The 27,994-nt window shown below is 43.6% G+C and overlaps 1 protein-coding gene across 3 annotated transcripts; it reads right to left on the bottom strand.

Moving 5' to 3' along the window:
* Window positions 1-33: 33 nt before the first annotated feature.
* On the bottom strand, window positions 34-27,879 carry MIA3 (MIA SH3 domain ER export factor 3). 3 transcript variants are annotated; one of them, XM_048299593.1, is made up of 29 exons: window positions 27,726-27,879; window positions 26,948-27,081; window positions 21,529-21,615; window positions 17,012-19,955; window positions 15,794-16,078; window positions 14,113-14,174; window positions 12,836-12,967; window positions 11,591-11,612; window positions 9,460-9,548; window positions 9,231-9,308; window positions 9,017-9,127; window positions 8,113-8,184; window positions 7,802-7,906; window positions 6,904-7,026; window positions 6,683-6,800; window positions 5,934-5,989; window positions 5,763-5,853; window positions 5,512-5,650; window positions 3,796-3,897; window positions 3,635-3,695; window positions 3,474-3,509; window positions 3,316-3,383; window positions 2,960-3,057; window positions 2,713-2,844; window positions 2,440-2,508; window positions 2,248-2,324; window positions 2,031-2,102; window positions 1,264-1,420; window positions 34-896 (listed from the first exon to the last, which is right to left on the bottom strand). In XM_048299593.1, the coding sequence occupies exons 1-29, from the start codon at window positions 27,877-27,879 to the stop codon at window positions 640-642; spliced, it is 5,931 nt and encodes a 1,976-aa protein (XP_048155550.1). In that variant the 3' UTR covers window positions 34-639. The 3 variants fall into 3 exon arrangements, with proteins under 3 accessions (XP_048155550.1, XP_048155551.1, XP_048155552.1); XM_048299594.1 differs by lacking the exon at window positions 2,031-2,102; XM_048299595.1 differs by lacking the exons at window positions 1,264-1,420; window positions 2,031-2,102 and having other exon boundaries at window positions 745-896.
* Between the last annotated feature and the right edge of the window lie 115 nt (window positions 27,880-27,994).

Raw genomic sequence — 27,994 nt, 5'->3', positions numbered from 1 at the left:
CTTCTGAACAAAAAATGGCACTGAAACAAAGCCTTCGGGGTTTAGCAAAAGGAATTTTGCTTTTTATTATAACTTTCCTTTGAATACAGTGTCATTTGTGCTTCTGATCTCTGACCAGACATCTTTTTTAAAAAACCCCAGAACCTCAGAGTCCTCATGTAAACCCCTGGCCTACAGTAACTGCAGCTCAATGATGTGATGAAGAAGGCAGGTTGGATAGCATTTTACTTAAAAAATTATTTCCACAGGAAATGATTTGATTTACATTTTTAACGAAATTAGTTCATTTGCCAACTGGTTACAAAGGCTACATTGAATTAAAAGTCTCCACACAGGTACTTCCTTCCTATTGCACTTTTAGAGTAGGTTCAAGTCCATCACAGAAAGGTTCTTGCAGCCGAAGTGGATGGATGAGTTTGTGATCATAAATGCACATAAGATGGCTGTAGCAACTGGATAAAAATCAATCCTGCAAAAGCTGAGATATACTGAAATGGGACCAACGTCTTCAAACCAAGAGCCATTTCCTAGAGTTGTGCCCATGGGAAGCACATGGGAGCCAGGTCCATGGAGGCGGCCGGGCGCTGCAGGCAGGGATCCTGCGCTGGGGCTGTGCGTAGTCCTTGGGGCCGGCTGCCCTCAGTCCCTGGGTGCCGGTGGAGGCAAGTCTCTGTTGGGAGAAGGAGCATAGTCTCTGGAAGCCTGCGGGGGGAGCCGAGGGCCTGGAGGATAATCCCTGGGGCCAGGAGGGCCGAGGGGGCGGAAGGGAGGGTGCCCACGTGTGTAGCCTCTGGGATCGGGAGGAGGCGGGAGTGGGCCAGGAGGCAAATCTCTCATTCCTAAACGAGGAGTAGGTAAGAAATCTCTTCCAGCCAGAGGTGGCAAGGGAGGACAACCTAGAAGGAAAGGAAATCATGGAGTTAAATGAAATCTTGCTTTAACTTAAACAGAGGAGCTCCTGATTAGTTCCTCAGTTTGTCATTTTCTGGAGCAGCTCTGGAGTGGATCACTGTCACATGCAGGACTTCAAAGCCCATGAATTATATTCTAGGGACTTTCGGCTGCTGGTTTGCATTTTAGAATAAACAAGGAAAAATACCTCGGCATGAAGGAGGCTTGAAAAAACCCACCCAATCCACGCCTACTGAGCCAGCTCTGAAGCCCATGAAGCTTGAAGAAGCCGCGTGCTAAGGAAAAGCAGATCTGGGTTCTGCAGTCAGACTCCAAGAAGTGCAGTGTCAGCACAGGGCCCTGCAGCCATACCTTGGGGTCCAGGGAGAGGCCGAGGCCCAAAGTGCCCCCGCAGAGGAGGTGGCGGCGGTCCATAGCGAACGGGTGGCGGCAGCGGAGGCCCCAGCACTGGGGAGCTCATCAGAGGTGTCCCAGGGAAAGGAGAGGGGCCTTTGGCACCAGCGTTACCCTGGGCAAGATGAGGTTACACTTCAGTGAGTTACTGCAGCAGACAAGCACTGACACTGCTGAACAACCTGACTGCTCACCCAGAGGCAAACACGTACAAGGGGCAGGGGAACGAAAGAAAAATAACCCCCAACATACTCCAAACCACATTAACCAGGCAGAAAACAGGGACAGCTACTGCACCATCATCATCCCTTCTCCCAGAACACTGCTGGCACTACTCAGGAGTGAGTGGGTAGTGAGACAAGTTTGTTTAGATGAAGCTGTACTAAAGAAAAGTTCGATCCCTGTTGAGGTGTCCTTTAGTAAAGGACCTGGAACTTTGAATTACACATGGAATTGTACTTAAATACCACAAGGAAGTCAACTATTTAGGATTATTGTTGTAGTCACTCCAAAGTGTTTGCCACAGTCCTTAACAAGAAGCATCTCCTTTGCAATCCCACAACAGCCAGAGCACAACTGCTCCTCATTAGAGAAGCCTTTTGAGACAGAGGGACAAGCCCTTGGTTAGTTCCACAGAGCACTTGTTATTCAGCAGTTCAGAACACCAAGCCTGTTACTCCTCTCCATCAAAGCAGCATCACCATGTCCAGCCTTGAAATACTCACTGCAGCTGGTTCCATGGAAGAAGGTGAATCTGTAGTTACACTGGGGGCTTCAGACTCTTTGGGAGAGGGTTGCTTTTTGGGGTTTTTTTGGACAGCAAATAGGGATAGTGACAGGATATAGACAAGACAGAACATGATATAGTTAAAGAAGTAGCAGGAAGTACAGTGAATCATGTATTAGAAAGGCTTCCTGAAGCTTGGGATGTTCTCAACTCACCACTCCATCCATTGCTGTGGAAGGGGAGGAGGTTCTCGGCTCACTGCTGATCAGGGATGCCACAGCAGGCCCGATATCTAAAAAGAGAGCCACAAATAAGTGTCCTACCATGTGTCGGGTAAGGAAGGTGGGTTTAAAATTGCGTTTTTGAAGGGAGAGAGTAATGAGTAAGTTGCAGACTACACAGCTTACCAGGAACAGACATCCTTCCGGGTAGCTCTGGTGGCCGTCGTGGGGCAGGGGGGCCATCCACCATTGTACCTTAAGAGAAACAAGAACCCCAGAGACCCTAAATAACATGGGCCTGAGCTATTTCTATTTAAAAACCCCCACCACCAACCACTCATTTGTGCATTAATAAAGCAGTTATCAATATCAACACTATTCCTAGAACCAAGATCTGAGCTTAGTGTTCCTGGGCTTGTAGCACAAGAGTTGTCAAAAAAGGGGAGCTTCACTACTTACCAAATTCACCCCTTGCACCTTCCCTTCGAGGAGCAGAGAGGGGCCGGGCAGGGACATCAATCATCTGTGTGGGGGATGGATTTCCTCCACTCACAGGTGATGGGCCAGAAGAGCCATCTCTGCTTAAGGGCCCTGTGCCAAAGAATTAAAACCACTTGATTTGCTTTTCTACAATTTATCACAGCCCTATATTTTTATGATGTACTGACTCCAAGACCAAAGATTTGGGAGAACCAGCAGCATTTACCTCGTCGTGGTGGGATTTGGCGGTCAGGTCTGCCTGGAGTTGGCTTTACAATGACTGGTCTTTGAAGCATGATGATTTTTTGGTTTACTTCTATTAATCTGATTTTGAAAAATAAAGGTCTCTTACTATTATTCAAGCAATACATGTGAGTTGTATCTATTACAATGTAACAAGGCAAACTACATTGTAAAATGTTACAGCTTTCACTAAGAAATGATATTTTAACCATCAAAACAGTTTAACAGTAATTAAAATTAGTAACTTAAAAATGCACTGCATATTCTGAGCTTCTTCTCCCCCCCAAGCAACTCCCAGCACGTTCAAAGAGCAATGGAGAGGGTCTTTTCTGTACTTACTTCTGTCTCAGGTTGGCTGCTTCTCTTTTCTCTTCAGCCAGAGCTCTCTCGGCCGAGCGGGCAATGAGCTGGGAGGGAAAATTTTGTCAACTGCATTAATGGCACCGATGTGAAATCAAATACAAACTGTTGGCATCAGAAAAGGAAGAACTTCTTACCCAGTTGTCATGTGCCTTTTTCTCATGAACAGCAATCTGAGAAGAAAAGAAAAGAAGTTAGTAAGTTTTTATCCAGCTACCAGTATTTCCAATATCTCACCACAGAGCACTGGAATGATGCAGTAGAAGATGACACAATAACCAGCAAGCAACAAGTTTACCTGGTTTTTGTAAGATCTCTCTGTTTTTTGCAATTCTTCTTCCATATCTTGGATCCTTTGCCTGTACAAAAGGAAAAAGAGTGGAAGGAGAGACAGTTGAATGAATTTTCATCAGTAGGTGAAATAGAAGGAAAATTGTAATCTTCAGAAATTCAAGTTACTTGTAAACTTTCACTTCCTCGATGGCCAGCACGGCTTTTTCATCTGCAGCACACAATTTCTGCTCCTTCTCCTGACGCTCATACTCTTCCTGGGTTAGTTTTCTGCATAGAAAAAAACAAAATGCACCATATAGTCCAGCATTCTACATCTATTACAACTCAAAATCTAGGTATTCCCCTGCCAATGACAATATCAAAATCTATAATAATGTGTGAGATCATAGAGAGAAAAAGATTTTTTAGAAAGAGAGACAGAAATCCTGTCTCTTGAAACCAACAGACAAAAGTTTTGTGTATAAAACCTTAAAATTACGGACATGGAGTTGACTAGAAAGTTCCATCAGCTTCTGAAGATCTGTCAGAATCTATCAACTGCAGACAGTTCATCCCTTCAGATCCTGTAGTTTTCCTAGCAATTCCACAGATGGAAACAAGATTTATGGAGGTAAAAACAAGAAAGTCTGCTGGACTGACACTAACCACGGGAAATGAAGAAATGAGTGTGTGGTGAGAAGGGGCAAATTGAGGGCCCAAGTGACAAACACGTTCAATAGTTATTAACCATGTGGGAAGCTTTTTCCAAGTATTCTGCATACCAATTTGCTACACAATCGATTTCCACAGTCTTTTTATAACCTCATGGTTCATTTTATTTTTTTTTTTTTGACATTTTTCTGGAATATTTAAGAGGTCCATAGTGTGTTCCTAACTTACAAGAGCTATCCCACAAAACTGGAACCATTAAACCAGTAGCAAGTTAACTGTTGCTAATAGCCAGTTCAACATAATCCACTTCCTTGGCTAAGAGTCAAAACAATTTTCCAGGAAAAAAAAAAAATCAGTAAGTTCTTCATGCTAATCAATAAGTACTAACAGGCAGTGTAATCTGTATGTCTTGGAAGGAACAGAAGTTCTTCACAGAGGTCAAGAGAAGTTTTCCCTGAAGGGTGGGCTACCCTCCCCACCTCTCCATTCTAAGTTTATTACACATGGATCCATGGAAGTTACAAGGTCAGGCACTTTCACTACAGCCCCAGTTCCAACCCTGTGCCTCCCCCAACCAACACACTCAAACCTTAGGAATTTCAATTGCTTCTCCATCACAATTTCAGCTTTCCTACAGAATTTAGCTGAGAACGTCCCTGAATCCCATTCTCCAGTTTTCTCCACAAAACTGATATGGTATTACAGACGTTTCAATAAGTAAATAAATAAATGAGGAATGAACACAGGCACACAACAGATCCTCACCACTGACAATTCATTCCTGTCAGCTGCCATCACCAACTCAGCCTTCATTTAGCCCTTTGAGAATGCAAGAAGCTCACAAGGCTGAAATACTAAAGTTTCTACATTATGAGAATTAGGCTCACTGAACTGAAGTCAGAGTAACAGAAACAAATCTTAATGACCCCTATGTTCTCCTTGACACTTCTGGATGATGTAACAGAGCAACCACAGAATCTGCAGACCAAGCCACCCACCTGCTCTCTCCAGAAATTTAAAAGTAGAAAGCAATACTGTGTGTGCACACTGACAGTCTTTTTAGAATCTCTGGAATACTGGCAAAAGTAAAGAGAGGGTACCAGCCTCAGCTGTACTGAAACAGTAGCCATCACTTAGTCCAACCACAACTTCCAAGTTCTTTGACCTTTCTGAGAGAAGAGCATTTGGACAGTGCCCACGGTACAACAGACAGATTAAGGAAAGGCTTACTTCTGGAGTGCCATCTCCTTCTGCTGGTACAGTTCACCAAGTATCTCTACTTTCTGCTGAAGAGTTTTGCATTCATTTTCCAGTTGAGTTTTGGCTGACTGCAGCGAAGAGGAGTCGTGTTCCAACGTTTTTATCTTCTCTGTTGGAGAAGAAGTTGCAGTAAGAACCATTATGGTCACTTATATGCTACTCTGTTTCTTTTTAAGCCACCAATAGCACTTCATCCTAAGCAGTTATTTTGCTAAACCTACCTTCCAGCTCATGTCTTGCTGTTACCTCATCATTCAGTTTGGACTGCAGAAGATTTCTGTCTTCTTCAACTATGGATAACATCGTTTTGACCTGAAAAAAGGAGCAGAGAGTTTATGATCATAGGCATAGCAGTAACGTGACTGCATTTATTAGATACTTGTGCAACATACCCTGGAGACATCCATCATCTGCTTAATCTGAGTCTTCATTTTCTCACTCTCAATATCTAAAAGAGAAAAATATCTTTGTTTTCCCTGTTTTTTAACTGTGAACAAGTCCGTGGACAACTGTTAAAAGTAACGCTCCCTACACTTTAATTAGGATAGATCTCCTTCCTTACACAGTCAACAAAAAAAAAAAAAAACCAAAAGAAAAATCAAGAAGTGGGAATTTCCAGCCCACATACACTGTAAGTAGAAAAAAGGAAAAAAAAAAAAAGAAGAAAGAAGGATTTCAAAACCAGATGCAGCAAATACATGTGCAACATCACAAATGACAAACTGCCTGAATAGTTTTGAAAACATCTATTTTGGTCTTTCATATTTAAAAATGTGGTTACCTAAATTAGTTATTTATCTGGAGGCAAGCAGAAAGCTCATTAAAAATTCATATCAAAAATAAACGTAGCAGAACAACAAAGCTGAGACTCTCAGCTTTTGGAATGCTCTTAATTACTAACCTTTATACACAGTCTTTACAACCATGTCATTACACTCATGGTTTACCTTAAAGGTAATCTAAAAGCAATTATTGACCTTGTTGCCAGTTCCTCCCTTCAGTTAGGTATGTTTTGTGTTTGAGGATTCCAGCAGGCAGCCTCTCAACCCACAGGCAGCTCTATATGCATGGATTCCCCTTGTTCCCTCTGTAACATGCCACAAGCGCACCACCACATGATCCTCAGGTGGGATCACTGTACCTGGCAACTCTCCATTGGCCAGATCATCTCCTGGGCTCCACTCACACCCTTTGTCATCCTTCTGGACCTCTGAATCCATGTCCAGCTGCTTCAGCTGCATAATGCAGTTGGTTAAAACCTAGTAAAGAAATCAAAGATTCAATTGCTCTGCATTTTGTGAAGTATACCAGAGTGTTTTATGATACCTAACACTGAAAGTAAGCTGGTTGTAGAGAACCTACTTCAATTTCATTTTCTTTGTAGGCAAGTGTCTCTTCTATGTCCTTCTGAGATTTCTGATACAGTTGAATCTGCTCACGGAGCTCAGAATGCCTCTCACTCCAACCTTCAGCTTCTTTTAGCAGCTGTATGAAGCACCAAAGCGAGATGATTACTTGCTTTATTTTTAGTGCATGGTGTAGGTAATTAAAGTCTATTTTACCACCAGCTTTGGTGATAACTGATCACCATGGGTCACAGATAAAGGGTGAACTTCAGTTACAGGCTCATTGCTGCTCCACTGGCAGAACTGGATGCTGGGAATCTTTCTGCAGTTTATTATTAGGTGACTTTACAAATTTGACATTTTCTCAGCTAACATCCCAACATCAAACTGCTCACACACCTCAAAATATGAAGAATTAATTGCAGTCCAGAGGTAATCAAAACACATTCCTTAAAAGCCACATACTTCATATATGAAGAATGAAAAGAGATATTTATAATTATTTGGAAAAGAACTATCCCAAAATTTCAGGGCTAAAAGTCCTCCCCATTATCTTGGCTTCAGAATTGCTTTCTGGCAATTCTTCACCATTACCTCCTTAAGCCCTGACCCCAAGTGGCAATCTCTCCATCATGCCTTCACTACCCCATCAGCACAGACTTTCTGTGACTTTGCTGACAAAAACTGCATCAGGGGAACTGGCAAAGCCTTCGTACCAGAGATGTGGCTCAGCTGCACAAACAGCCTATGCAAGCAGGCACAAAGCATTTAAATTTTATCATGGTAATAGAAAACGTGGAATTCTGCCATGTTAAGAAAAGAGAGACATGCTGAGGCTACACTCAAAAAACCTAGGAATAAAGGCCAGATATTTTGTTGGAAAGACAAGGTTGCCTGGCCTCAGCATAACTTACCTGCTCCTTGCTCTTTTTCAGTCTAGCATTCTCTTCCTGCACATGATGAAGCTCAGATTTCACCTTTTCTTCACTCAGTTTAGCTTCATTAAGGGCTATCTGCACCTACACACGAAATAAAAAGGAAGAAGACGACAAAGTCAAACTACAGTGGAGCAAGAGCTACACAAAAACTGGTTAAATGGAAAAGAAAAAGGTACATATGCACAAACAACATGCAACCTGCCAAGCCAGCATCTTCTATTCCATAGATACAAATTTTCCTGGTATAAAAATTTTTGACTGTTGAGGGGGTATAAATAATGCTTTACCTCTGAAAGCTCTGCAGAATGCATAGTGATAGCTTCCTGAAGTTTTTCCAAGGATTTCTGGGTTTCAGAGAGCTATATAAGAAAAAGATGAGCAGTGACTTAGTGTTATCCTGACACATACCTCAGCCTGAGTAATTATTTAACCTGTGTCATCTGGAAGCGTAGAAGCAAAGTCAAAACACCAACAAACTTCCATTTAAAGCATCCATTAGCTGGCAGCAACATAGCACTGCCTTATCAATAAGGTAAGGAATAGAAACATTCAGCACATTCAAATCAACTTTTACCCCCGACTCCGCCTGCCTGTGGCCAGGAAGTTCCCTGTACACCTGTGCAGCCCACAACAAGAGGAACGTGTGCTGCTATCATGAGCAGCAACCTTTGACCAAAACAAGGCCAAAGAGCTTGTTGATACAGAAAAATCAGGGTTTAAAAAGAAGAAGAAAGAGAAAACAAATACCTCTGGACAAGAAAGAGGGGCAGCTTAGAGATCTTCACACTTACTGTAGAACTAAATGCTGCTCTGAGTACAAGAAAATGTCTCTCACCAACCTGAAACTTCCAGCTTATATTGTCAAGAAACTTCCTGTCTCCAGCTAGGAAGTACTGGCCTAGCCCATGACTTGAATACATCTGTTTGTATGTGAAAGCACATAGCCACACAAGTCCATCAAGATCTTACAAAAAAACCCCAAACCCTACAAAATCCCACAAAAAACCCAAACAAAATAAATCAACAGACTAATCCTTTGATCTTGGGATAAACCTAAAATTTCATTTAATCTCGCTTTTTGAGGTGACTCACCTTGTTTGTTCTACCTCTATCTAACCCATCAGGTCACGACCAGCTTTTAGGGCACATCAAGCTAAGGACAATGCAAGACACAAGTGTAATTGTTCTAACCTTGTTCTGTTTCTTCTCATTCTTTTTTCTCTCTGTTTCAAGCATGGTGTGCAGATTTTTCACTTTGTTATCTAGCTGCTGATTTGCTTCTTCCAGTTCTTTGACAGTGTCCTTAAAAAAAAAAAAAAAAAAAAGGTGCAAAAGACCAACCTAAAACAAACTATTTTTATTTGTATTTCTGCTTTCAGTACAGAGACAGTTAACTTTCTCTTACCTTAAGCCCTACAGTTTCATCTGAGAGAATGTCTTTTTGTTCTTGGGCCACTTTCACAGATTCCTTTGCCTCCTTTATCTAAGCACAGAAACAACCACACAGAACTGAGGAAATTGTCAACATAATATTCAGTATGAACAGAAAATAAAAATATATTAGATGTTGCATTGATTGTGTCATTAAAGCAATAACAGAAAATGAGGAAGCAAAGAACAACTTAGAACAATACCTTTTGATCATATTCTGACAACTTTTCTAAGATTTCAGTTTTTTCTTGCAGAAGGTTTTTAATCTTTTCAGCAAGTTGTTTTTCTGTCACTAGGAAGAAAAAGAAAGCTTATAGTAACTGTACTTCATATGCTGGGGGAAAAAAATCAGTTATCAATACTACCACTTCAAGGAATATTTTCAGCTAATAACTAAAGCATAAATCAAGATACTGGTAATTCCTTGTCTGTCAGCCCTTTCTGCATCTCTAGCTTTCACTTAAAGTTAGGATTGAAAACAAGACAGTAAAGCTGACACAAAGCACAAAGTTCCTGCATCCACTTCACAGAAGCTGCTCCCAGAACCCAGACCAGAGTGAGGCGCTGGCTACACACAGCTGAGATGTGTTCAGGGGAAGAGCCAACAGTGAGGATCTCAGAGCAGTCTCAGAACATTGCTCAGACACTCAGGGAGATGCCACACTTTCCCTAACAACCTTCCCTTTCTGCTCTATTGAAGCTGAATGTTTCGTGGGCAAAAGTAAGAGGATGAAAGCTCTGAAAGATCTGCTGGGAACAGAACAGAGACTGTCAGCTGGGAGACAGCACTGGTAGGTCTTAAGGAACTGCTCTGCTTAGACCTCAAAAGGCCTGTGACCAAGCAGCAGCCTTTACGCATGCATTTGCTTCTCACCCTCAACAAGCCACCCACCAACCCTTAGGATTCAATGAAAATCTTTTAACATACTTCAATTATTTTATTGTGAATTATTTAAAAACCACCCAACTGCTGTTCTTTTTCAAGTCCTAAGCCACCGTGGTCTGGATCTGACTGCCCCAAGTGCCATTTACCTCACAGCAAATCCTGCAGCACAACAAGGAGCACTGGTTGTTCCACCTGCATCCCACAGAGTGCAATGGCAACTGCTACTCCTCCTTTCCCTCCCACACGAAGCCTCCTGGGACAGTGCATCCCTGGCCTTTCCCACTCGGGGCAGAGGAGAGACAGCAAGTGGCTGCCAAGGTTCAAGATAGCTCTCAGCAATTTAAGGGAAGCAGCAATCCCTGCACTAGCTTGGCCTCCTAATTTTACTACTGTCATTAAGAGAGGATAATAGATTTTTATCCTAGGGACTCCAAATGTAATCTATGTTTTTAAAGCATTTTTGTCACTGTTAATATTCCCCTATTTTGGATAAAGATTTTAATAACGACATGGCCTGTATCACGCTTGAAGAATATCTATCTATTCTTATCTTTAGTAGTTTCTATACAGCATCAAAGAGAAAAGTATTTGGGTGGTAGAATTAAATCCATGTTCCTCAGTTTTTTAGGGTGGGCTGCTAAGTAATTTCTGCACCACCAATACCAATATTTTTCCTGCACTATAGAAATCACCTTAGAGATCTAAGATGGACTTTTTTCAGCTCATTAATTCTGCATTAACTGTACAGAAGAAAACTGCAGTATAACCACAATGAAACTAGAGAAGAATGAATGGTAAGTAAAATGGTTTGGGAGGGAGGAAGAGGCAAAGAGTGCCTAGGAAGACAATTCTTCCATATTTTCATTTTTTATTCAATTGTGAGTTCCAGCAATCACCCTACTTTGAATTTTTTTTTTTCCATTCAGTACACTTTAATTTTATGAACCTGAAGCTGGAGAAAAACTCTTGTAAAAAGTGATGTGTTGGCCACAGGAATACCTGCATATCTAGATCTACATTTAGAGTGTCTCTTTGCACAGCAGTCAGTTTCAGGCTCCCCTCAATCCAAAAAACAAGAGGAATCAGCTCCTGCTTTCTGAGAGAAAGCAAGCAAAAGCAGACACCCTGCTGGTCAGAAAACAAAAACAAACTCTGCCCCATGAACCAGTGGTTCATATTTATGTTGAACGATGTGGAGCTTTTCCTTGCCCTTTATTTCACAGGTGCGAGCCGCATTTTTTCTCCTGATCTAAACATTATCAGAGGCAAAATTTAAACCCTCAGATTCAACTAAGTATCATTTACTGGCCAAGCTTACACTGTAACCTTGGACTGAGCTTCTCCTTGAAAGGGAGTGAAGATGAATACTTGGTCCTCTGAAACAGTATAAATCTTCAAAACTTTTACACCTAAGCATCAACTACACTGAAAAGTAGAGAGCAACTTACCTTGGTATATTCTACTCTTTACCTACAGAAGAGAACAAACAAACAAAAAGACAAACAAAAAGATTAGCCATAAAAAGTGGTAAGTGAAAAATGTTATTAATATTCCCTATGGGGACCACTTACACGCAGGTTAAAGCAGCATATGGAAAACACATCTATCACTGCCAGTGAGTGTTGAGTAACACTACAAACGAGCTTAAGCTGTTTTCTAATAAAAGCTCCCAGGCTAAAGCCCTGTCCGAGAGCCTCAGTAAATGTCTGTTTACTCACTCCCTAAGGGGATACCAGCAACTGCCCACAGCCAATTTGCACAGAAAATGAGGCCATTTTGTATCAAACCACAGCCACAAACTTGCAAACACAAAAACCCCTTGCATCCCAGTTCTGCGCCCTTTAAAGCAGTATGTTCACATGACAGGTGCTCATATCGAAATTAACACTGAGTAACACAGTAAAAGAAGAATTTCAGAAGCTTTTTTATGCTGCTCTATTAACACCATTTGGCATTTGAAACTGACCCAGCATATTCAATACCAAAACTAGGAAAGGAGAAACAGTATCAATATTGTTATAGATAACAAAGTTTCAATTTATTTTTGTCAGGCAAATATAAAGTATTCCACAAACTTCCAGAACATATCGTGACTAAACTGGATAGCTGTAAAAGCAATCTGCCTCTCTGATTCTCATGCCTCAGATCCCAAGGAGAAGCACTGCCATAGTTGAGAGCTGGTGATAAGACTTTTTGTTGCACAGAAGATTATCCATGTAGGAATGAAGACAAATGGAAGAGGCTCTCCAATGAGAATTAATATCATGGTTTTAGGTTTCTAAGTGCAGTACCTGCAAGCAGTTAGACAACATGAAGTGGGGAGGATTAACTGCTTGTTTTGGATATAGCCAGCAACAGGCTCAAGCACATGGAAGGTTTCTCATATCAAAGATATGCTGACCCTTTCCCCAGCCTTCTTTATTTACATGATACTCCTCTATTTTGCTTTCAAAAAATGCCTCTTACTAAGCAATCTTCAATTAACAGCTTACAGAAAATGCTTCTTAGCACTGCAAGTTACTTTAGCTACTCAGCCCAGCATTTAGTTCCCACTAACGCTCTAAACAGAAAAAGTAAAAACACAAAAGACTACATATTGCTTTGACACCACTGACGCTGAAACAGTTTAACCATACAAAGGACCAGACAATTAGTGAAACATCAGCAGGCTTGCAAGCATCAAGTATACTCACTGAAAGGCAGGTTCTCCAGAAAAATAAAGCAAGTGAAACAATTCCCACTAAGGCAGTTATAATAACAGGCTCCCATGGAAGTCCATGGAAATCAGGCCCAGGACGCATTTCCTCAGGCAGCGTGGCGACCAACTGCAAACCGACAGCAGTGACAGCTATGAGTATGTTTCCATTAAACAGAGAGGTGAAACAAGCATTCTGACAGGTGCCTTTATTCCTCTCATAAAGCCAGCGAACCATCTAGAGGTTTCTTGCAGTTTTTCTGCAAACTGAAAACCAAAAATGAAGAAAACCACAGAGCAGCCGGTGCTCTCATTTCGATGCAAAACTCCCGAGTACCAGGAGGACACCTGACAGTGGCAGTCTGCTGGCAAAGAACAGCCACAGCAAAATGAGCTGATGCACACAATTTGCGTTACATAGCACTGGTAGTTATTTGACCTGTCTCCAAATAAAGCTACAAGGATGAAAAACTATAGGGAAGAAAACCCAAATAGTTTTACATCTGATGCCTGTACCAATCCAGTGAAAATGGCTCAGATCTTCTCCCAGCTGTTGCCCCGGTCAGAGGGTCATATGCCATGAGTCTCCTCCTCTACATGGAGGCCAGAGAGCACCTGGGGAAGGTGCGAATGCCTGGTACATGATAGTGACATGACATGGCTCTCAGGGAACAAACTGTGCGAGCCACACGGGTGCCGCAGCCTTCTCCCTTCCTTTCCTCCTGTTTACCCTCTCCACAGCCGGCAGAGGGGACGGAAAGGAGGGCGCACACCTGCCCCTGCAGAGCTCTGCCGAGGGGCGAGCTCTCCCCGCCATCCACGGAGGCCGGGCAGCGATCCCTGACGCCAGCGGCCGCCTCCGCTCCCGCGGGATTGCCCCACATTACGGCGCGGGGGCGCGGAACGCCAGCCCCCCTCACGGCAGGGTGCACCGGGGTGACCCCCTCAGGGACCCGCCTGGCTCGGGGGAGGTGTGTCAGCACCCGAGTCGGGCCGCCGGAGCCCCTCCGCCGCCCCTCACGGCCCGCCCGCCCGTTTCCCTGCCCTCACCTGCAGCAGCCTCCGCCGCGGCGAGGGCTCCTCCGCCGGCCAGCCGCTGTCGCCCGCGGGATCCATGGCGGCCCGGCAGCGCCAGGCACACGTCAGCCCTCCCTCCTGCCCTCCTTCCCGGTCTCCCTCCACCAGGGCCCGCCCCCAGGGCCCGCCCGCCGCGCCCCGCCCATCCCGGCCGCCCCGCCCCCGCCGCGTCACACGGCGCGCGCCGCCGCCACTCACCCGCCGCAGCAGCTCCCGCGCCTCGGCCACGGCCCCCCGCCAGGCGGCGCCCGCGCCGGCACCTGCGGGCGAGAGGGGGAGGGGCGGCGTCACCTCACGGAGCGCCCGCGAGCCCGGAGCCGCCTCGGCCGCCGCGCCCGGGCCGGCAGCGGCTGGGGACGGCCCCCGGCGCTCCGGGGCACTGGGGAAAGAGGCAAAAAGCCCTCGGGAAGCGCGCCGATATTCCACAGGCGGCGTTAGGAGGGGTGCCGCGGGAAGGGACACGGCTGTGCGGTGACACTGTGCCGAGCCTGCCTCAGACAGAGCACACCCAGCCCCTCCAGCCGCGAGCCAGAGCGGCACACACTGCAATTCCTAACCAAGAATCCCTCCGATTAGTTCCCAGCACTGTTCACAGAACCACTGAATATTTTAAGTTGAAAGGGACCCACAAGGATTGTCAAGTCCAGCTCCCGGCCCTGCACAGGACATCCCCAAGAATGACACCATGTCAAACACTCCTGAACTCTGTTAGTACTTCGTAAGCACAGCAAAAGCTTTAAACCATCTCCAGCTCTACCCTGGCCTGAATCCTGGCCTCTCCTCTTGCTGCTTCTGCTGCCACGCTTCCAGGCCAGCAGATTCCATAGCCACCTGCCCAGCCTGTTGTCACACCATGGAACAGCAGCTGTGACCACCCTGTTACTCACATTTCTACCAGCCCTCCTAAGAATTCCTGGCAAGAAGCATTTAACCACCTTCAAGGAAGAAAGATGATCTGAAACACAGAACATCTGACTGCTTAACCAGTAAGTTATCCACTTGCCATGTAAAATACATGAGTTATCTTGATCAACCTACAGTTTCCCTCAGTTCTTAGGAGATGCTCAAAAGCACTTGGCCCTGGGGATGGTACAGCACCTCAGCAGCATACAAAAGCTAAGGAAAGTGTGCCTGAATTTTTTGTAAATGCTTAGTGGAGACAGAGTTATTAAGCATAATCAGAAGTGAAGGCAGAATAGCAAAGCTGAGCGTAGCACTGAGAACAGACTCAAAGATTGTTTAATGCAAAAAAACAGCTGGGAAAGATGACAGTAATAGGATCCCTCCTTGGCATAATGATGAGTTGGCACTCTAGCTTGAGAGGGATAAGGCCTCAGCCAGAGGAAGCCGAACATTTCTCCTGCTCCAACACACACAGAAATTATTGAACTGCCTGAGGGGAAAGCTACACACCACCCTTCCTGGAAAGTAATATGGCCCAGAGACAAGGGCTAAAAAGAGCACGAAGAGAGAGCACACAATTCCATGGGCAGTACTGTCTATAGCAGGTGACCTTTAGGCTGTCAGTCCCTGCAAGGAGGCAGAAACCTGGGCTGATGGTATGCTTCCAGGGATTTCTGCTCTTTCTCCGCTACTATCCTGAGACACAGTCCACAAGCCCAAGCACAGAGCTCTGACACTCACCGGAGCACTTTTCTTTTTCCTACATTGCATAACCATAGTAGAAAAACTGCTGTGCTAAGTCAGCAATACAGTACTGCCACTAGAGGGACTGTCACTGATCAGGGAAACCCATGAGGATTACAGCACCATAAAATGAAAGTATCCGTGAAAACTCCTGCTATTTGCCTAAAAATACATTAAACCATGCACCTATTCAAGAGCAAAAGAACAAAATAAGCCAATTCCAAATGGTTACCTTCAGCAATGTGTTCGCTGGCACTCTCTCCTGAATCAACTGACCCAAAGGAAGTATCTTCCAGGAGCGATCCTCTTTCACTATCATACCCTTCTTCAGCGCCTCCATTATCTGAGAAGTTGGCCTCTTCATGCTCAGGTGGAACATCAACAGCCCCCTCCTCCTCCTCACCAGGCTGGTCTGGCCTCTTATCTTCAATGAGCTGCTGAAATTCCTGATTGCCCTCATCAATGGCATTCGGGTTTCTGGTGGAAACACGGTCATATTCAGCCTCTTTTGCACCATCTGTGATGGACAAGAAGATATGAATTAAGCACTGAGCTAATATGTATTTCTTACTCACAGCTACCTTCAGTGAAATGCTGCATTTAACAAAGCTTTCTTGACACTTTTTAAATATTTCAGCTTGTGTACTGCTTCCAATACACTTTCAATCAACTTTCAGTAACATCTAATTAAATGTCTGTATGAAATTCATGCAAGACATCAACCACTGATATATTGAGGTGAAATATTAGCATAATTTGTGACCTTATCAGAAATCACATACTTAACATGTACTACTGTAAAAGGATCCTGGCTAAAAGTGTATCTTAACATCTTGCAGACCAATTAGAAAAACCAGCAAGTTTGCAAAAGACTCTACCTCTGATTTTTGCCCAGTCAAAAGATCTGTTTGTTCAGTATTTCTGCTTACATGCTCTTTTATGAATGTGGGCAAAAATATGATTATAAAGACACCTGAGATTTTAGGTGCCTGGATTTAGTACCTCTACTTTGCATTAATCACCAGATCTCTCATAATCAGGTGATAATTAGTTCAGAAAAAGAGACTGCTCTTATCCCTCCACAAAATTCAGCACATTAGTATACATTAGTATATGTGAATCCCTGTTTCTTAAGGAGGTACAGAGTACAGACGTGTCCTGAGTGGCTCTTTCCAGCCATATCCATGCATGGATCTCACTTATCCTGCACAGAACTTGCTCCATAAGAACAGACATGCTGAGCTCAATATTTTCTCTTAGAATTTGTCCCTGAGCCACTCATCACAACGCTGAAAACATGCATTAAAAATAAGCAAGCCCCAGGTTATTTCACAAGGTGTCTTTCAATTCTACTCCCTCACCCTCTTCTTAAAGCTTCTCTGGGTCAGTGTTGCTTGGGACAGGGTTTTACTTCCATTTCAGCTATTTATTAACTGGTTTAACATCCTACCTTGAATGTGCAGCTGGTCATCTTCCTGTTCTGGAGGAGATGCAAGTGGGACACTCTCACCAGCAGATGAATATTTACTCCTCAATGAATATATTAATTCTTGAATATCATCCATCAGTGCGCTCTCCTCGTCATACAAATCCATCTCTTTCACCACCTCCTCCTTATTTTCTGCCACCCTGGAATCCAGAATTTTTCCTACAACATCCATGATGCTCGATTCTGAAAACTCCAGTATCTCATCCAGAGCATTTTCTATATCTTCATTATTCTGGCTTGCCTTCCGAGCAAGCTCCATCTCCACCTTCATGTCGTGGAACATGGCTTCAATCCTAACCACGTGTTGGAGCCCAAGGTACTTCTGTAGGCGCATCACACGCTTTTCATCAAGGAAATCTCTCATTATTGTGAGCTGCTTCACAGACTCACTGAAGTCTGTCAGAGTGTCATTGGTGGCTTCTGAGCTGTCAGCAGGGCTGGGGACGTGTGCAGATTGCTGGCGGTCATTTCTTATTTGCTCTAAATTTTGCTCCTCTTTTGAGTCTTTCTGTGAAATGCCCTCTGGGAGATGATCTTTCCTTTGGTCAAAGTCATTGCTGTCTTCTGTGTCAGGAGATTGGGAATTAAGTTCTTCCACAGCTGATGGTTCCTCAGGTTCAGAGGACTCCTCATCAGCTTCCATGACGTGTTGCATCTCATCCAATTTAACATCTTTTCTCACCGGTATGTCAGCTTGTCTGTTCCCAGTCTCGCTTGCATTTTGCATGCTGATTGTTTTATCCTCCTTAGGAAATGAGTTTGTTTCCTCTCCTGTTTTGTAAGTAGGATTTGGGGTTCCTGAAACAGCTTCACTTAATTCTTCTAATTCAGGATTTGTATTTTCACCATTTAATATATTACCCTGGACATTTGCAGCCCTTGCTTGCAACAGCTTTGCACTTGCTGCATTCTCATCTTCCAGTAGCTCGTCATCTGCTTGTTTCAGGTCAGGGTCATCTTCAGCATCTGGGTCTTCAGACTGCAGTTCTGGTCTTTGTGTTGTTTCTTTAGCCAAATCTTGGCCAAGATTTCTGTCTGATCCTGCATCCTCAGGAGGAGCAGTTCCTTGCCAAATAAGATTCTCTGTATTAGTGTTCTGTGTGGTGCTTTTTGATTTTTTTTCAGGGGAACTTTTCTCAGTGCTTTCTTCAAACACCGGCATCTTGCCAGGATTTCTTGAAGGTTCTTCATTCACATCAGCCTCTGAATACTCAGTCTCATTTTCCCACAGCCTAGGTTGCTCAACAGCTCCACTATAGCTTGGGTCTCCTTCCCCTGCAGGGGTTTCTTTCATGTTTCTCTTTTTTATTTCCAGTTCTTTGTTAGAAGAGGCAGGATTTTTATTTTCATGATCAGTTTTCCCTGTTTGTTTTAAATCTTCTTCATGTCTGAGAAGTTCTTTCTCCACAGTGGGCATTCCATGCTCCACTTTCTGTCTCAAGAGGTCAGTATCTCCTAGGTCATGTTGAGATGCATTTTCTACCTCTTCCACTGGTTTGGCTGGAACATCAACTGGAGGCTTGTTCTCAGCTTTTCCCTTCTCCATTATTTCCTCCCATGATCTTTTGTGCTGTAAATCATTTTCCAAGAACTCCTCTGAGGTATCATCCTCAAACTGTTTATCACTCTTCTCTATTGGAGCAAGTGTAGCTCTTTCGGGACTTTTGTTGATATCATCATCAGATGGTTCTGAAGCATCTTCCTTGTTTTTAAGAAATGATTTGGACTCCAGAGCATTGCCTGGACTAGGCAAAGCATGAGGATCAGGCACAGCTGTACCCTTCAGTGCTGCAGAATGTGACTCTGTTCCTTCAGTGAGCTGCTCTTCCAACTGCTCAGTTTTGTTTGCTTTTTCTTTTGAACCCAAATCACCTGTACCCACAGGTTCCTTTCCAAGGGATTCTTTGGAGAGATCCTCAGGTTGAGTTGTTGCTGGTGCTTCTCTTTTACTAATTAGCACCACCTCATCCTGTTTCTCTTTTGTTTGTTTAGATTCAGACCTGTCCACACTTACAGTGTCACCCGACTTCTTGCTCTTACTGAAGGCATCCTTAAGAATTAATGCATCTGAATCGGGTTCCTCCTCATTGTCTCTTTGGTTATTTAGCTTTGTAGCACCCTTTGCATCTTCATCATGTTCATGATTTTGTGACTGAACATCATAATTTCCATCATCTTCTAAATCCACAGGGGATGTAATTTCGTCCTCTGCTGTAAAAGACAGCAAAGGGATTTCTGCAGACTGATCTGCAAAGTCTGGCTCCTCCTCTTCATCGTGAGGATTAATGCTCAAATCTTCATTTAAATCATCTTCCGGTGACGTAACAAGGCGAGTCACTTCATCATCTGATACAACAGCATCAGCAGTTGAGCCAAACTTTGTTTTTAAGTTCACAGAGAGCTCTCTGTTTAAAAGTGTATAGGCATTGACTTCTCCATTCTCTTGGTCAAGTTGGCTGGTTTCACCCTGAGGAATACTAGTGTTTTTGGTATTTTCACTTTCTAGCCCTTTTAATTTCCCATGTAGCATTCCTTTCAAGTGCTCATGTGCAATTTGATCTCCCTGAGAGTTGTCTTTGTGACTACTGACACTGGAGTCTCCCCCAGTATTTTCAGTTCCTTCTGTAAGAGAATTGTCTACTTTGTCTGTCAAGACAAAGTTTTCCTTTTCTTCTTCAGCACTTTGCTCAAGATTGTCCGTCTCCAAAGCACCAAGGGACTTTCCTCTATCAGTCTGTTCAGCCTCCTTATCCTTCTCAATTCCTTCAGCTGGTTTTGTCCCTGGATCACTCAATTCAGTTTCCCCTTCATTTGCTATCGTCTCTTGCAATGACTTCAGAAGTTCATCCACATTATAATTATCAAAGTCATCCCTTCCTCCATCAAAGCAAACAAAGTCTGTTTCCTGAAATGAAAAACAATATGCAGTCAAAAAATATTATTTTCTCTATAATAGTGATGAGACCAAAAACATTTGCCTACTTAAAGAGAGATGCAGCAGCAAAGTAAATTATGTTAATCATGCAGAATTAACCCCTTGAGTCCTTAATCAAAACTCTTTGAAATCAGTGGAGGTTTTGCCCAAGGACTCATAAAAACCCTAATAAAAAGGTTTGCATGAACAAACAGCAATGGAGCTGGCAGTATTACACTGCACTCATCACCATATGTCCTGAATGAAGAACAAGTCTATTGCTGAATGCCACTGAAGAGAAGAAAACAAATGTTGCTAAACTTGTTTGTCACAATCTCTATTAAACTGGTGTCCCCTTAAAGGACCAAGTCCTCCAAGCAGGAGCTCCCTGTCATGCAATTTCTGAAAAATAAGTAGAAGCAGTGCAAGATACTGAACACAATTTCACAGAACCATAGAACGGCCTTGGGTTGAAAGGGGTTTAAAGATCATCTCATTCCAATCCACTGCCATGAGCAGGGACACCTTCCGCTAGACCAGGTTGCTCAAAGCCCCATCCAACCTGCCCTGGAACAATTCCAGGGATGGGGCATCCACAACTTCTCTGGGCAACCTGTGCCAGTGCTTCCAAAGAATTTCTTCATAATATGTAATCTAAACCTGCTCTCTTTCAGTTTGAAGCCATTCCCCCTTGTCCTGTCACTACATGCTCTTACAATAAAAGTCCCTCCTCCATCTTTCTTGTAGGCTCCCTTCAGGTACCGGAAAGCTGCAATCAGGTCTCTCTGGAGCCTTCTCTTTTCCAGGCTAAACAATCCCAGATCTCTCAGCCTTTCCTTGTAGGAAAGGTGCATCATCCTTTGAATCACCTTGGTGGCCTCCTCTGGACTCATTCCAAGAGGTTGATGTCCCTCCTGTGCTGGGGACCCCAGAGCCAGATGCAGCACTGCAAGTGGGGAACCAGAGCAGAGTAGAGGAGCCTGCTGGCCTCACTGCTTTGGATGCAGCCCAGGATTCACTCGGCTTTCTGGGCTGCAAGCATGCCTAAAGCTGCAGCCTCAAAGAGGCTTCACTGACACAACTCTGGAGTTGCTTCTAATAGTGCATGAAAGCCAGTCATGTGTGAAAGGGCTGCAGGACTAATTCTAGAATCAAAGGGCTGAGTGTTTTGTTTGTTTCTGACAGTACTTTAAACTTGGAAAGTTTGGGAAAATAAGCCATTTTGATTACACACCAGAAGGCCTATGCACAAGCCAGCCAGCAGGACTTTTACAGAGCTCAGTCCAAACAGATTTCATTAAAAAAAAACCATAATTCAAGAAAATAAAGGTCAATACCCACATTTTGGGCTCATGCTTTCACACCCATCTGCATACAGAGCTGCACAAACATTCCACCCCGCCCACACACATGTGCACCTCTGCATGTATGTAGCTGCTTACTAACAAAAAGTTACTATAAGTCACTAGTATTCCCATTTTCTTCCTTGGGAATTTTACTGAATGCCGAGGTAAGAAACAGTAAGAACCCCAACTGAAAAAAAAAACCCCCAAGTAAGACTTACATCTGTTGGTAATTCTAGCTCCTCATTGGAATAATTATGATTTATTTCAAGTAAATCCTTTGGAAAATATCCAAAATCACTTCCAACCTGCCAAAAAAGAAACACACACAAACAAAAAGCAGTAAAGAAGGCTTAGAAATCACATGACTCTCAAAAATTGCAGACAGCAGTAGCAAGTATGTTGGACTGACTCTCAAGTATTCTAATTAAGTTTAACACCATGAATAAAAGAAGACCAGCAATGCCTTGTTTGTGCAAGACTTTTCACTGAGGTTTTATACTTACATTTCACAACAGCCTTGTGAAGTTGGTTTAAGTTTTCCTGTTCATGTTTTAAAGCCTGACTTAAAACAAATTATTAGGAGAGTTGGGAATGAAGCCCGGGCCTTCTGGCTCATGTGCTGTAACTGCTATTGTGCAGGCACCAGAGGCACCACACATGCCTCAAGGATTTTTTCAAGTAGCGAGCAGAAGAGGATCTTTGACTAATAAGATTTATATCCATGCACAATATTATAGCCCAAAATACACTCACTTTGTAACTTATGGGGAAAAAAAAAATTCTTCAAGCAAGTTGTAGGGAAATGCAAAATTGTACCCAATGTACTAATCATTTTAAAACCTGTGTGGAAAATATAGCTCTCTGCAAATGCACTGTTGCTCTTCAGTGCCTGACACAAGCAAAAATCAGTCACAGAATGGTGATTTTCAATGTGCTAAGGCAAGGCAAACAGTGGAAGACAAGAATCTCTCTATCACTCACCAGATAAGATCTACACAGAGTAATGCTCTCACTTGAGAGTTCTGACAACAACTGTCAAGATGCCAATATTAGTAGCATGCAATCACTACGCTGATTAGATAATTCAGGTAATTAGAGCCTGGTGGACACACCTAGAAAGGTACAGAGTTCCTAGACAACCAAAATATCTGGGGGAAGAAAATAAAGTTGGTCATTTCCTCAATCATTTGTTACAGGAGAAAGATGACCATTGCCAATTTTTTCGAAGAGTTTGTGTGGGGAGAGCATTCAGCAAGAGATCAAATTAAAAAAGAAACTGGGTATGGGATATTAGGGATACTCAGGTATATTGTTACACTGATAGCACTGAAACAGGTTAACCTTGCCTGAAGCTTTCTGCATTTACAATATCCATACATATATATATATATATACACACACACATATACACAATGGTATTAAAAAAAACCATGAAGAGGAAATTACTATCTTGTAAATAATATGTACTAATAATTTTTGGAGGTGTTTGTTTTGCTATGCAAGTGAAGTAAGCACTGATACATTAGAGGACTTCCTTTTTAAACTACTTGTCATTCAGTTCTTACCTTCCCTAGTCGATATCTCTGAAGTTAGTTACATATATATTAAAAAACCCAAACTGTTCCCTCCCCACCTTTTGTAAACATATATGCTCTCTTACTGAAAACAGATCATGTATGCAGGTTTATTATTGGGAATTACCAATGGGAATGGGAAATTCATTTAGACAAGTCAAATCAAAAGTCCGTCTTTGCGTGGTACACTAGAGTTTAATTGTAAATCGGCTTGTTTCTCTCTCTAAACATCTACTCCAGTTTTTAATGATCTTTCTGAAAACAAAAGCTGGAGCTTCAAAGTAGTCTCCTTACAGACTAATCTCTGTGACTACCATTATAATCAGGCATCACAATTTCAAACTCCTTTATTGCAATCCAAGCTGCTGACCATACAAGTCCTCTGCAGTGACCCAATTTGCCACTTCTGTGGTTTATAAGCCATATGGGATCTGCCTGCCCAAAATTCAACTGCTTCTCTCCTTACAAGTCCTCTCTTGTAAGGGGAAAAAATGCCTCATTGTGCAAATAAAGGAAACATTCATTCTCTACAGACATGACAGAGGAAAGGCACTATATCAATGCCAAAAGGGAGAAAAAAGTGCATCCTTCATGTTCACTCTCATCCCAGCTAAAAAGTTGTGCATGGACAAAACACGTGGCTGTGTGTACAGCATCTGGCCCCCCTGGTGCCCACATGTGACAGGCAGCTGCAACAGATTCACTGACCAAGATGCCAGACCCTCATACCATCTACCAGAAAACAGACAGCTGGGAAAGAAGATGTTCAAATCTTTTAAATCTTAAACCTACATCCCTAAAGCCCACACATCACAGGTACCTAAAACTGCAGAACATTGGGCAAAGAAGAGCTGGTTTGTCTGCACCTGCTGAACATTGGCAGTGTTAAGAAAACACAGTATTGCCCTGACCCTCTGGGTCCTCCAGAAATACTCTGTCTTCCTGTCTTACCTTAATTTTACCCACCCTGTCTTCTTTTTTACTAACCTATGTACAAGGTTAGAAAACAAACAAACAAAACCAGACCAAAAAACAACCACACAAAAGAGCCACAATCTGCAGTCAAGGCCATTTCTTGTAATGTGAGGCCAGAAATGGTTTTCTCAACATTGAATCAAAGGTATGAAGTTAATCCATTTGCTGTAAGATAAAATAACAATCTTAAAGTGTCTTTGACAAAATGTTTTGTTAAAAAGCAGCAGGTTTTCCTTGGAATGATCTAAAGTACTTCTGGAGTTCTGGACCCTGCTAAAGCGAGGACAGAGTGCAGGAAAAATGCACAGAAGTCTATATAACAACTTGATGGTGTAAGCAACACAATGCTGAAGAGGAGACTGGTTTTACAGCAGGATGCTGTGCATGGGACAATGAGAGCACCTGATGTGCTCTATCTTTAGGGCTTTGGGGAGAAAAAAAAGTCAAGCATTTTCCTGCAACTGATGTATTCATGAAATTTGTAACATAAAATAACTATTAAATAATGGTCATAGAGTATTTTCCAAGCATTTGGCTTTGCTTTATTATTGAGGTTTAGAGAACTCTGCTAAAAACTACAGGCCATATAACATATAGAATATATATCACAGCTGGGTTCCAGAATTTTTTTCACATGCAAAATAGCCAGTGAACATAGTGTGTGCTCTGCAAGCAATTTAGTATTCAAGACTGACATCACAAAATAAAAGAGCTATTTTGTCAAAATACAACATGTTTGCTGGCACAGGGAAAAAAAATAAAAAATCAACAATGGCTTGAAAAGGGTGGAGCGAATTAGAAAAGCAAAGGCAAATAAAGCCCAGTCCCAACTGCTGTAGATTTTTCAGCCTTGGTGAAAGGCTCCTTTCCTTATCTGATCATCTCCCTTCAGGTCAGAAATACTATTGTATTTCTTATGGCTCCTTCAAATTGATTTTGGAATTAGAATCTGTATTTACAGCTTGTTTGAAATAAGCCCCCAGGTTGCGTTAGTTGAAGCTTCTCATACACACATTCCCCTGACTTCTGCCCACACCTGACAATCAGAATCCCAGTTAGCCCTTGATTTCATAGTTTCTATTCTGCCCTAATAAACCCTTTCCCCAAAAAACTTTGGGGAATGGAAAAAGGCAGGAGGGTGGATGGATGGGATCATATCATGCACACAAAGCCAACATGAAGTCACGCAATGAGATCCCAAAAGGGCCATAGCAGAAGGTAACATGCCTTCCATTGGAATTCCTTTGATGGCAGACCTCACTGGGTAGCCTGGTTTTAATTAGCAAGCAGCAGCCTCCCCCTAGCTCTAAGACTTCATGCAGCAGGCACAGCTGGCCTGCATAAATCGAGCTGCCCAGCCAAACCTGGCATGGGAAATCAGACTGCCCAGCCAAATGTGACACGGGGAGTCACGCTGCAGGAGAGAGACCCCAGTGCTATCTGTGAGTCAGGGACAGGGGCAGCCGTGCCAGAGCCCTACTCAAAATGCAAGGGCAGGCACCTCTGACCCTGCTGCAGCGCTTCCACGCTGCTAGTTGCAGGGTTATGATTAATGCAGCAGCAGTCAATCAGATTGGGGATAAAAGAAATAAAGGCTATAGCCACCAACCAAAAGGAAACAGTCTGGCAGCACTGCCCTAAAAGGAGCACTGAAAATCGTGTAACACAGTTGAAAAACAACAACAAATAAAATGGAGCTTTGCAATTCTTTCCAACCTGCCAGCTGCAGCTTTTACTTGCTAAACTCAAAGCAAACATCCTTTTAACTTGGAGACACACCTAACTGTTGCATGAGCTGCCTATCAGTGAATAATTAAACTGAATATTAACTCAGCAATTACCTTAACCTGCTGTCTGATCTTGCAGCCTACATTATACCTTGTTAGAAGATGCAAAATTGGCCCCATGCTGCTACTCTGCATCTTGAGAACTGGCAGCCCTGGAAACCTGTACCAGCTAATTACCCAGATTATTTATGGTACAGTACATGTCAGAAGGGAATTACCAGCATGATAAAATTACTAACTCTTGTTTCACCACGTGCTGCAGTTTTTCCACTCACTTCTGTATTGTTCTAATTGGATTCAGCTCCTACTGAGGGCTTGGCTGTCCATGCCCAGCCTGAAGCGGTTACAGAAAGTGATACATCCTGACTTTCACTAAACCACTGGTCCCACAGTCAGCACCCAGGTGTGGTTTCAAGCACCCTAGACCACTGTCACAATTGTCTATCCTTTGTAGACAACCAGAAAAGAGGTAGAAGTAAAAAATTTGGACACTAAAAAGGATGTAGGGGAAACATGAGGAGGAAGCAACAGGGACTAGGTCTAAACAACCTCCTGATTGCCAACAGTTTCAAGGGAAGCACACAAAAACTGCTCTTCCTCCGTGGCATCTCAGTTCTGCCTCTGCCAGGCAAATAAGGTGCTTGTGAAAGTTGAGTGAAGCTTTCTACAAAGTAACTGCAAGTATGGGGATGTTCCTTTCCCATTAGCAGAAGCCTCTCAGACTGTCCAAGGACGCTGACTCAGACAAGGCCATTACAGTGCAGCTGAGAGAGACAGACCTTTTAGAAATCAAATTTACCTTAATCCTTTCTAGTTTTACTACTTTTTTTTCCTCCGACTCTGCATGCAGCTTAGATAAAAAGGGGAAGAAGGCAGATGAATATTAGTAGGAGAAATGCAATTAAAACATGCACATGGAGTGATCTTTAGCAGGATTACAGAGTGCAGGATGAGACCACGTCACAGGAAAACACAAGCACAGGCTTAAGCCTCCCTAAGTGGGAAGGGAGGCTCAGCTTCCAGGCAGGCCTGTGGCCACCACCACTGACAGTGCTGCAGTAAGAGGTTTCCAACACTAAGGCAGTTTTCTAACAGTTTTCAGAACACATAAGTGTTGCCCATTTTTCACAGCACTTAGGTTTGATCAAACCTCATCCCATTTCACACCAGCCTCATGACAAAGCAGCATTCACTGTGTTATTTAGCCATGTTCAAAACTCCAAGCATTCTCTTACAAGGCAAAAGGAATGAAAATAGATTACCAAGAAGAGTAAACAGAAGAAATGCTTTACAGTACTTACGCTTCCAGCCCAAAGCTCAGTTGATTTTCCTATTAGTTTATAATACACATATACCGCTTCTCCCTTCTTAAAATTTACAAAGCGACAATCCGGACCTTTAAAATCCCGCATGGCCTTCCCTCGGCACATTAACACTGTCAAAAGAAAACAAAGAGAAGAGCATTACTTAAAAAATAATTTACATGAAAAGTGTCTTTGCTAACTGGCAGTAAACAAGACCCCCTCACATGCACCTCTTTGCTATTTTCCAGATTGGGTCAAGAGATAAGAACTAAATTGAAAGTATAACTAAGATTTTTTTTAGCTATAATTAATGCAAACAAATAAGCCAAGTTATAGCTAAGGAAAAAAAAAAGGCAAGTTATAGCTAAAAAAGAAAAGCAAGCATTCTAGTCAAGACGAGGGTTTGACAAAGCGCTGGAGAACCACACTTCAGGGGTGCGCTATGAAGCTAATTATTAATGTTAAATCAGAAACATGACATCTGTGTCCCAGCGAATCGGCCCTGAAATGATCCCAGAGAACACCCAGAGAGCGGGTTTATAAGGAGAGGGCTTTGCGGGAGGGGAGGAGGGGGACCAAACACGGAGCTGCGGGGATCTGAAAACTTGGCCGAGGAGAGAGGAACGGCGCGCGTGGGCGTCGCACTCCCGTTTTCCCGATTCTCCCCAATTTCCGTGCCAGAGCCAGCGGAAGGAGGGGGCTTTGGGAAGAGCCTCCGAGAGGCATCTTCTCCCACAACCCCCTTGCCGGGGCTGTGCCCGCCGCCCCCACTCACTGCTGCACTCGAGGTCGGCGCAGCGCTTGCGCTCGGCGAAGCGGCGGCCCAGGTCGGGCGCGGCGGCGGCGGCGCAGCGCGGGCCCGGCGGCGGCGGCAGCAGCAGCAGCAGGGCGAGCAGCAGCCGGGGGTCCGGCGGCGCGGCTGCGGCCATATCGGCGGGCGCCGGGGAGGGAGGGAGCCGGCCGGGGAAGGAGGGAGCAGACACGTCAGCAGCGCCCGCGGGAGGGCGATGTGGCGGGGGAGGGACAAGCCCGGCCCCGCCACCG

Source organism: Corvus hawaiiensis, chromosome 3, assembly GCF_020740725.1.
Source record: "Corvus hawaiiensis isolate bCorHaw1 chromosome 3, bCorHaw1.pri.cur, whole genome shotgun sequence".
NCBI classification, from domain to species: domain Eukaryota; kingdom Metazoa; phylum Chordata; class Aves; order Passeriformes; family Corvidae; genus Corvus; species Corvus hawaiiensis.
The sequence above is the reverse complement of the archived record's forward strand: the minus strand, read 5'-3'. Positions and strand labels throughout refer to the sequence as shown.